Raw genomic sequence first — 12,111 nt, forward strand, 5'->3', positions numbered from 1 at the left:
CTAATTTACAATGTATTAAGTAAATATATTTAAAAAAATAACAATTTTTTTTCATTTAATTAGAACTATCTTGTTATCTTTTTTCATGAATTAACTTCTTTAATTTTTATATATTTGTTTTCATTAATTGATAATAATTATATCTAGGTGACATTTAGTAAGTTTATAAGGAAAAGAAAGTGAAGAGGAATACAATTACCTAAGAATTGGAAGAAAAAAGCATTTGTTTTAGTTGCCTCATTGGAGATGTCTAAAATTACATCACAATCTAGATATCGTGCATATTAAAAAAATGTTTCTGACAACATAATAGGAACATTGATGGATCTTGAAAATAAGACAAAAGATAATATAAACTCTCGATTTGATCTTGCCTATATGGGTATATATACGTCTAGAGCTTCATGTGACTATGAGTGAAGAAGGAAAATACATATATCCGTATGCATGTTTTACCATGTTATATCAGTAAAAACATGCATTTTGTCAATTTCTAGTTCCAGATGGTTATTTATCTAATATTTCTCGTTGTATAGATGTCCAAGGTGGGAAATATGGGATCACTACAACAAAAATCACTTTAGACAACGACATAAAATTGTGATATAAATTATAAAAACCGTAGTCTAAATATTATACCACAAATTTTTAGGCGTGGTATAGGTAAGTGTAGTTATAGGTAATAGACAACGGTTTTTAGTATGACAATACTTTTGAAACTGTTGCTTAAAATCCTCATAATAGACAACAATTTTTTAGGTTGATTTTAGACCTTTTATATATTTTTAGACCACATTTTTTCTGGCTTTGTCCACATAGTTTAAAGCAACAGTTATATAATCATAGACTTTCATGATATTTATACAACATTTATAAAAATGTTGTTTATTATATGTTTAGGCCACATTTATTTAGCCGTTGTCTAATTTAGTGTGGTATAAACTATAAAATGTTGTAATGGATGAAATGTCATGATTGCCATGTATTTCTACATCGCTTTCTCCCTCTTTCAATACGCGGTGTTCTTCAAAAGGAAGTTTGTGAGGCCCTAATTGAATTAAGTTTTTGTTTTAGAGAGTTATGCTCTAAAACATTGAGTCTAGACACTTTAGACATGCTAAAAAACTATAGTTTTAACTTTATGTAAGTTGGAGAAAATATTTCCTCCATCCTTTTTTTTTACATAATGATCCATTTACCCATTCACTTAGTACATGATGCAAAGATTGCAGGACCAGTGCAATATCGTTGGATGTATCCAATTGAAAGGTGCCTTCATAGGCTCTAATCATATGTAAGAAATAAGGCTTGACCAGAAGGATGTATCGTTGAAGCTTATATTGCACAAGAGTGTGTGCACTTTTGTTCAAGATATTTGGAGGGAGTTGAGTCAAGATTAAATAGATATTGAAGAAATCATGAAGGTGATCTACATCAATTCGATAAATCAAAGGTAAAAGTTTTTCTATAACTTGGAAAACCATTGCATGCAAAAATGTATGTTGAGTTAAATGTAGTTGAACAAGAGCAAGCAAGAAATTATGTTCTCCAAAATTTTGATGGAGTCTCACCTTTCCTTGAGTAAGTGATTTTATAAATTTTATATTCATATTAATTTGGTTATATATAATTCATTATAACAATGTATTTCATTATCAGATTACGCAAGCAAGAAGCGGAGAAAGCAAATTCACAAAATGTGGAACAAAGGCATCAAAGAGAATTTTTCCAATGGTTCAAAAAATATGTAAGAATAAATTAAGTATATGTTTACTATTATTACATAGCTTGAGCACATTTAACTTTTTTTTTCACAGGTTTCACTTTTGAAAAGAGAATGTGACATCAGAATAAATGAGTCGTTATTCTACTTACCTTTTGGACCAAATTCACGTGTTTTTCGATATACAAGTTATTTGATAACTGGTTGGAGGTTCAATGTCAAAGATCGAGACATGTCCTTGAAATCACAAAATAATGGAGTTTTTATTAGAGGTGACGAGAATACAGGTAATATAGACTACTTTGATGTCTTGACAGATATTATTGAATTAAGTTACTTAAATGAAAATAATGTCATTTTATTTAAATGTGATTGGTGGGATGTGCATTCTAAGGGGAGAGGATACAAGGAAGACATATGTCTTAACTAGTTAAACTCAACAAGTGTATTATGTTAAAGACACCAAAGATGCTAATTCACTAGTAGTAGTGAAAACTAAACCACGAGATTGGTATGATATGCCAACGGAATCTACAAATGAGGTGTGTCAAGAAAATGAAGACATTGGCTTAATTTCATTGGTATCTAATGTGTCACATAGTGAGCATGATTTTCCATTGCAGAAATGACTTAGTTCAATCCACAACTAATGAAAATTCATTCCCATAAATGTTATTTATGATGACGATGAAGAATGTGATGATGAAAGTATTCATTTTGTAGAGGATGAAGAAAATAATATTATCGAGAATGATAGTGATGATTATTGTTTTATACCATTTTGTAAAACAAACTTTCTCATTAGTTATATTTATTATTTTGATTATCTAGATTAATGAATGTTATGTATTTATTTATTTTTATCCATCTACTTATTTAACTATTTAAATGTTATATGTTAAATTTAATTTGAAGAGGACATGTTACTTATTATATAATAATAAAAAGAATAAAAATATCAACTAATAGATAATCTAATACATTAGGATGAAAAAAAAAATAGTAATTATAAGGTGGCACAGTGAAAATAAAGTATTTAGTAAAGAAACCTGAATTCAACTCATATCGCGAAACATGTTTTTTTTTTTCTTTTTTAACAAAAACTAATATTATAAAAATAACAATAATAATTAATATTATATGATCATTATTAATTTACAAAAATTAAATAATATTTGTATTAATTATATTCTTATCAAGCGAAAAATACTTTTATCATATTTATATTAATAAGTAATTATTTGTGACAAGTATATTTTGTCATTTTTACAATAAATTAAAAAATAATCACAATTTATATAGTTACAAATTTTGAATTCACTACTCTTAATTACATTGTTACAAAATCAAAATAATTTACTTTTTTTTTTAACCAGTTGGAATGTTATCATCGTAATAAAAATTAATATTATATTATTATTACTATTATTAATTATTAAACATTCATACTTTTTTATTAATTATATTTCTTTTAAAATAAAAATAATTCTATGCATGACCTTTTTTATTATTAAATAATTATTTGTGACATGTATATTTTATCATTTTAAAAAAATATGATAAATTATACATGATCATATATAATATATAATTAGTAGCAAATTTTATATTTATCACTATTAATCTTATATTTATTGTGACAATTTTCTAGTTTCGTTACTATTGGTAGTGTTCTTTGTAATAAATATGAAATTAGTCACTAATAAAGAATAATTAATGATAAAATTTATATTTATTACTAAAATTTTGTCACAAAATTCCTAATTTTTTAGTGATTATACTAGTAGAATTTGTACTCACACAACGCACGAAATTTTCAAACTATTAATGTTTATTATATTAATTTGAGTTTATTAAAAGATAATTACAATTAAATTATTTTATTTTTTAAAATTAAATAATAATAATTTGGTTGCTTTTGTAATAACATAATAGTGAACTAAATTTGAATTAAAATTATTTAATAATTAACAAGGATTATCTATAATTTATATATATATATATATATATATATATATATATATATATATATATATAAGAGGATACTTTTTTATTTCAATTTTACTTTTAATTATTATTTTAAAAATTAATTATTTTATAAATAGTTTACCTTTACCTGTTATTCTAAAAATTTCTTTTACCTTTAACATTTATTTTAAGACTTTTTCTTTACATATTTTATTTTTTCTAATTTTACATTTAACAACTATTTTAAAAATTAATTACATATTTTTTATTTATCTTAATTCAAATTTATATGAAAGTTAAAAAATTCAAAAATACAGACACAATTTCGCTAATTATACTTAAGTCTATTGAAATTATATGCGAGTTCCTTCCTTTGGGCATTTGTGTGCAAAAAGGATTGATAAAAGAATCGACTTAGAGTACATCGTTATTAATAAGGATAAACTATATTGATTTATAAAAGAACTACAACTTCACATACTAGTCAAGTTGCGCAAGAGATTAAAGTGACAGATAAAAAATAGCAATCAAATCAAACAACTCAATTGTTAGTTATGTGTAAATTACGATTTTGCTATATGAAAAATAATAAAATTATTACATTAACTTTTGAAAAATAATTCCAAAATTTTGTTATTTTTATTTCGGTATCTAATTATTTAACATAATTTTTTTTAGTTTATTTGAAAACTTTCAATATAAAAAATCATGACAATATCAAACAATTAAAATGATAATTTATGCAGACATATATAACATAACCTAAGAGATAACAAATTCAAATATATAAAAAGTTTTGACTTTTAACATGAACCAACCACGAAGAAGAGTAAACGAATCGAGAGATATTTGAGAAACCTGAGGAATGACCAAACTAGCAATAGTGAGACCAACAATAAAGTCAAACTTCAAGAGTTTGAAGGTGTACTTAGAATCACAAGAATAGGGAAGAGATATTGAGCTTCAAGAATTAGCTTTATCTTCGGTGGTTGACCCTTGAATCGACTAAAAGTTTCTTAATTTATAATGTATTATACTAGAATTTATAATCACACAATGTAAGAAACTTTTAAGTTATCAATATGTATTATATCAATTTGAGTTTGTAAAAAGTAATTATAATTAAAGTATATTTTTATAAAATTAATAAATAATAATTTGGTTGCTCTGTAATAACATACTAGTAAACTAAATTTGCATTAAAATTATTTGATAATTAACGAGAATGATTACAATGAAGTAGTCTTTTAAAATAAAGTGTGTATATGTGTGTGGGTGTGTTCCTTTGTGCATTTGTGTGAATAGAAGATTAATAAAAGAATTAACATAAAGTAGATTATCTTGATAGACTATATCGATTAATATAAGAATTTCAACTTCATGTTATGAGATCGGAGTGAATGATAAAAAAAATATCAATAAAAAAGAACAATTAAATTGTTATTTATGTATAAATTACAAATTTGATATATAAAAAGTAACAGGATTATTACATTAACTTTTGAAAAATAACTCTAAATTTTAGTTATTTTTATTGAAGTATTTAATTATTTCACATAACGTTTTTAAGTTTATTTGAAGATTTTCAATATAAAAAACCATGACAATATTGAAGAATTAAAATGATATATAATTTATGTAGAACATATGTAGCATAATAACAAATTCAAATATATAAAAATTTTGACTTTTAACCAACCATGGAGAAGAGTGAAAGAATTGAGAGAGAAGTTAAGAAACCTTAAGGATGGTCAAGCTAACAATAATGAGCCCAAGGGGAAGAGATATTGAGTTGCAAGAATTAGCTTTGTCTTCGGTGGTTGGTCCTTGATTTGGCAAAGAGGATCAGGGAAAAAAGTTTCTAAATTTATAATGTATTATACTATAATCTATACTCACACAACACTCGAAATTTTAAAGTTATTAATATTTATTATATTAATTTGAGTTTATAAAAAGATAATTATAACTTAAGTATTTTATTTTATAAAATTAAATAATAATAATTTTGTTGCTTTTGTAATAACATACTAATGAACAAATTTTGTATTAAAATTAATTGATAATTAACGAGGATAATTATAATAAGGGTTAAATATGTTTCTGGTCCTTTAACTTGCAGTGAATTTTGGAATTAATCTATTTCAAAACTTTAGACCAATTTAGTCATTCATCTTTCGAAATACGTGAATTTAGTCATTTTAATCAAATTTTGTTAGGTTGATTTGATGTTTTGTATGTATTTCAGGATTGTATTTAAGTTGTTTATACTGTTTGACACATTTTTGTTTTAATGTTAAGTTAAATACTATATGAAAGGCGTTTGAAATGTCAAATAAATTTAACAAAATTTGATTAAAATGACTAAATACACGCATTTTGAAATATAAATGACTAAATTGATCCAAAATTTTGAAATAGATTAATTCCAAAATTGACTGAAAGTTAAGGGACCAAAAACATATTTAACCCTTATAATAAAGTTCATTAAAATTGTGTGAATTGTGTGTGTGCGCATGTGTTTCTCTATGTAGGTATGTGAGTCCTTGTGTCTATGTTCGTGTATGTGTGTTTGTGTGGGTCTGTGTGTAGGGATGCAACGGGTCGAGTCGGGCATGGATAGTGCCTACCCGCAACCCAACCCGTATGAAAAAAATTAATCTACACCCGCCCTCGCCCTGTTTACCCGCTGGATACCCTCATAAAAAAAATCCGCAGACTTTTTTCAACGCGCGGGTACCCATTGGATACCAGTGAATATTTTAAAAAACCTATTTTTTAAGTTTTTAAATGATATCAAACTAAATTGTAAAAACAATTAATAAAAAACAAATAGTACTTAAAACATTCATCCAAATAGAAGTCAATATACAACTAAATAAAATTAAAACATAAATCCAAATTAATAAATTAATAGTGCTTAAAACATACCTTCAATTCCAAATATAAGTACTTTATAAAACAAATCTTACAAAAGTAGCACTTTAAAATTTACCTTCAGTTTGTTCATCTTGACCACTTGATTCCTGAAACATAACACCCAATTAAAGTCATTAATAAATGACGAGTGACACTATTAGTAAAATTATAATAAAATATTAAAAAATAACTATTAACATCATCATCAATTATCTTCTCTAGTATTGTATTAAGCTTCATCTTATCCTCTTCCAATTTGGACGAATATGAAAAGAAAAATAAATTCATTATAAAAATTAATTGTAATATATATATATATATATATATATATATATATATATATATATATATATATATATATATATAATTTGATGGTGTTAATTTAATTATAAGCTTACAACCAATTTTAAACAAACATCAATTCCTCTAAAGCTTTTGGATGTTAATCTACATAGTGTCTGGATGTAATATATATAAGTAGTCTAAGTATTTCAATTCTTTTACACAAATACAATATTCAACTATAAATCGGTTGTCTTGAATTATTGCGCCCAATGCAATGAACTTTATCATTTCAACCATCCTATGATTTGCGATCCTTACTTAATTTATAGCGTAGGTTTAGGTGAACGTTTGCTGATAAGGTGGAAACCAACCATTGAGTCCATTAACATGAGATTACAACATATGAATGATATTTGGAAATTTTGTGGCTTTAATTTTCTTTTTCATTTTTCAATGTTTTTATCAATTTGCTAATTGTCCCGTAGGTTAGCAATTATGTGGAACAAACTCGATTAAAAATATGCAACTTTTATGCAACCAGTCCACATGACTATTTTTTGGCAGTTCAACTCTTCGCATAAAAGCAGAAAAAAAAGTGCTAAAATTATAGATGAATTTTAAACTTAGAAACAATGGAACATTATCATTATCCCGTATTTCCACCGCTTTGAATCTTAGATTCAGTCACGATAGCTTTGTTGTTTCAAATTACCAAATTCAATATGTAATTATTTAAATTTTATATTACTTTAAATTTGTTTAAATAGATTTATTTTATATTTAAATTTATAATTTTGGATTTTAAGTTCTATTCATCTAATTGAATTTGAATTAGAAATAAATTGAATATTTTTTAGATTTTAAAAATTCAAAATCAAACTGCAACTAACTCATTTTAAATTTGAAATAATATATTGGATTAGGCCTAAGTAAGATATCATCAAATCAAGCTCATCTAAGATCAATCTGATTCACTTCAAGTTCATATTTAGTGAGTCGGGCCTAATATAAATTGAATTCAAGAATAGATTGAGTTGGACCAAGTTAAATGGAGTTTGGTCGAACTGATTCAACTTAGGCCCAAGTCAACTTGAGCCTAGTCGAGCAGAGTTAGTCTAGGTTTAGGATGAATTAAGTTGTCTTGGACTAAATGTCGAACAAAGTCGATTTACGCACAAATTAAGTTGAGTCGATTTGGGTCGAAGTTGAGTTGAGCCAACCCAAATCTAAGTTGAGTTGAATTTTTTTGGATCTAGGTCAAAACAAGTTGGAAGACAATAAAGTTGGTCAAGCTCAAATCTAGTTGAGCCTGATCGAGTCCAAATCTACTTGAACTCATATGGAATCAAAACGAAACTAACCAAGCCGGATCAAGTAAGTTGGGCATGTGTTTGATTGATACATTGAACCTACATTGGATTAGGACATTATCAAGTAGGTTTAACTCCAAGTTAAGTTTATTAATTAGATTGATCCCATATTAGATTTAATCTAATTGATAAAATGAATTTAATTAATCTATATTTAATCCAATTTAAATTAAGCTAAAAAGAATCTAAAACAAATTGAAATATTTTATTAAAATCCTTTACATCTAAACTAAAAAAAAATTCAATTCATAATTACCTCTACTTGAAATATTTTTTCTTACAAGACAATAAAAGAACCCAGTGATTGTACTTTTAAGTCGACCCCAGTGATTCAATTTTACTACTTATCTGATCTCAAAATTACTATATTAACTTTGTTTGCCGTATGAATGCTATGGAAAAATATCAGAGTGATGCTTTGTCTGGTCACCTTAGGTTTGGTATTTTATTTATTTATTTTTGACGTTCTATAACAATTGTACGTCGCCCCCATCGTGATTAGGAATATTTAGTATCAAAGTTGTATATGACGTGCATTTACATTCATCAATGTTCTTATAAATCAATTCCCTTCGTACTACGTCCTATAACATAAAACCAAAGCGATGAATTGCTGTATCCGAAAGAGAGTAAGAAGTAAAATTAGGGTTCTGTTAGGCACAAGTACAGTGCTTTTAGACTAATGTACTTTAAAAGTTTCCTGTTGGGTAACACGAAAATGTAAGTGCGCAACTACCACCTCAAACAACGTGAAGTCGTAGGAAAAGGGGTACACAAACCCTACTATCAGGATTTTTATTTTGATTTTTTTTTTCTCAGGGGTTTGGTGGGGTAACCACTATCTTTAGACTCTAACCAACAATTCGGATCATTTTGCTTAGTTTGTTGACTGGTAATTAACCAAATTAAGACCAATCAATGATTGGTTAGCTACATAAACATGAATACTGGTTTGTGATTCGTATATGAAAAGTGAAAGAGAAAAAAGAAAAATTACAAACCTAAGTAAATTTTTAGAGTATGAAGTTTTACCACAAAGTACTATACAGTAAAGAGGTGGGTATGTCAAAACTCAAAAGGAAATGCAGCATTATGTATATGCATGACAAAATCAGATCCTATAAAGTTAAATTCAGTACGCAACAATGTATCTTCATTTATATTGCTTTCTAATGCATCAACATTGAATGACATGAAAAATTAAGAAGGTCAAAGATAGGATTTAAGGAAGACAACTAAGGGGTGTGGTGTCACAGTCTGAATAATCAATGAAACTGAAGAGTCAAGTTAACAGAGAGTGGGAAACTCTATTCAAACATCATTCCAGTAATTGAAAATTTCATTTCTTAATAACACCAAATAGTAAAAGACTAAGTGACTATTAACCTAAATAAGAACGAACTAAAAATTGAAGCCCCGAATTTAATGAAATGTGTGATAATCTGAACCCTGTTGAAGAAAAAATGTGGAAGTGGAGAGAAAGGAAAGTATAAGTGAGCCGAATTCACCTCATAAAGGAATTACCATAGGCATTAATTGATAAAAATAAATATAATAGATGAATACATATAAGAACAATGATGGTACAACTTGATATAGCAATGCCTGACTAGGTAGTAAATAATGAATATCATCATCATCAAGCATTGAAAACCTTGGAAAGAGCTTGCAGCACATTGAGTTGGATCCTCAATTGCAAGATGTGTTCCGCCGTCTTAAGGAAGAGCCGGTCGGGGTTCATTCCGGCGCCACCGGGGACCAGCCGCTGCAGCTTCTTCATCCTCCTCTCCACACCCTCTTGCCTCCTCCTCCTCTTCCCCCACTTCACCTTTCTCATGTCCCTGCAACCCATTAATTTAGCACAATTTTGTGTCCCAAAGGAAGAAAATACTAATAAATATGATAGATTTGTTCAAACCAGAGAAGAGAAAGAAAGGAAAGAAGAAAATAATGATGATGGTAGTGGAAGAGAATGGCATGGAATGAGAAATGGGGGAGGGCTATAAATGAATGGAGAAAAAGGCAAAGTTCAAGAAACGGGCCATGAGAGCCGAGCCGAGCCGAGCCGGACTGATTTTCAAGCGGCTAGCGCGCCGAACAAAACATCATAGTAATAATATTATTATTTTTATTCACATGCTACACTTATATATAATATGTAATATGAAATAATCTCCGGTATTTATTGGTTGTAGGTTATTATGTGTATTATGCGTGTGGATTTTGGAGGAGACTCGGTTTCAGTTCGGCGTGTTACGGGCCGGTGGGCCAGGCCCACGTTTGTCGTGGAGCGGCCCACGCACGTGTCTGTCAGTGGCTGGCGCCAGCCAGATTTATGAACGGCTTGCGTTGCATACACGTGTCCTAGTAATCCTCGAATCCCGACAGTTGTTCGCTCCTGTCACGGGATCGGATCGGTTGCGTCATGCCTCATCGTAAATCCGAGTGTGAGTCAGCAAATCGTGCGGCTAACGATGGTCCTGCGATGGACCCCACGCGCGAAATTCGGTTTCCCACGTGCGGCCTCACATGGCCTTGTTCTTTCTCGTGTGGTGGTGGTGAGGTCCAACCAAATTCCAGAACACTTCTCTTCACCAGAGACTCACTCACCCTTGCCATGCCTGCACCCACCATCATTCATCTTTCCATTTTCTTTTTTCTACTTTCTTCTTTTTCTTCTAAAGGTTATAAAATAATATTAATTGAGACAAATAGCTAAAGTACGTTAGTTTAAGTTATTGAAAATTTAGTCTTTTTAAGACAAATTTACTCTCTTTAGATAAAGTTTTATGTTTTGATGTTTCGAAAGAAAAAATAAAGTTTATTACATATGTTTCTTGTAATAAATTAGTCTTAAAAATTGAAATTAAAAGTTTTTCTTCTTAACTAGTAACATTTTGTTAAACATTTAGAACAACAGTAGAAGAATCAAATTTTAAAATCCATGGATGATGTAATCAAAATCTTGAGGTCATGGTCCACTCAAACTAATCGGGAAAGGATTTGATCTATAAGGCTTGGTTGCGTAATATTTATGCTCTCAAACTATAAATAGTTATACAAATTTTCATTATTTAATTAAATGAGTTATACACCTGTTTAATTAACACATTTTCTGTTTGGTTGGTTAATTAATTAAGTTGGTGTATAGAAATACCTCTTATATTAGATGTCTAACCAGCATTATTTAGTTTGTTTTATCAGAGAACATATAGTGGTTCAAAGTTAAAAAAAAAAAAAACTCATAATTAATTTAATTGAATAGCATCATTTGTTGGCTGGCTAAGTTTAAAAAAAAAATAAAATAAAATAAAACCTTAGTGGTTAAAATATGTAGAAATTATGAATACTATATACATAGAGAGAGAGATTATCATTGAGTCTCTCTCTCCTTATCCTGATATTTATCATTGCTAGTGGGTTACACGAAACCATGTGTGATGCAACTTAGATAGAATATTAAGAAATAAAATGGTTGTATATTAAAGTATGAAATTAAAGAAATATGTATTGTTACTATGTCTTTGTTTATAATATACAGATACATTTCTTTAATGCTATGGCACCCCGTTATTATTTTAACTTTTTTCTAATTCCAGAAAGACCACATTAGATTTAGTTGCCTCCACTTTACGTCTCTCGAATTGATTAATTACATGGGACCAAACTAGTCTGGCTTCATAATTATGAACGATTTTTGGCTACATTTTCGTGATAATCTAATTAATATTTAATACGATTAATTAGGCCTTGCAGAATCCATTTATTATTCCTTTTTCCTTTTCCGATAACCAACAATTAGGTATACAAAAACTCTAGCACAACATGTTATTAGGACAGAAATCC

At 28.1% G+C, this 12,111-nt stretch overlaps 1 protein-coding gene across 1 annotated transcript; it reads right to left on the reverse strand.

Moving 5' to 3' along the window:
- Window positions 1–9,768: 9,768 nt before the first annotated feature.
- LOC114179264 (transcription factor PAR2-like) lies at window positions 9,769–10,388 on the reverse strand. The gene has a single exon (XM_028065530.1). It carries the CDS (start codon window positions 10,115–10,117, stop codon window positions 9,905–9,907), a length of 213 nt encoding a protein of 70 aa, XP_027921331.1. The 5' UTR covers window positions 10,118–10,388; the 3' UTR covers window positions 9,769–9,904.
- Window positions 10,389–12,111: the final 1,723 nt, after the last annotated feature.

The sequence above is a fragment of the Vigna unguiculata genome, chromosome 3 (assembly GCF_004118075.2).
Source record: "Vigna unguiculata cultivar IT97K-499-35 chromosome 3, ASM411807v1, whole genome shotgun sequence".
Lineage (NCBI taxonomy): Eukaryota > Viridiplantae > Streptophyta > Magnoliopsida > Fabales > Fabaceae > Vigna > Vigna unguiculata.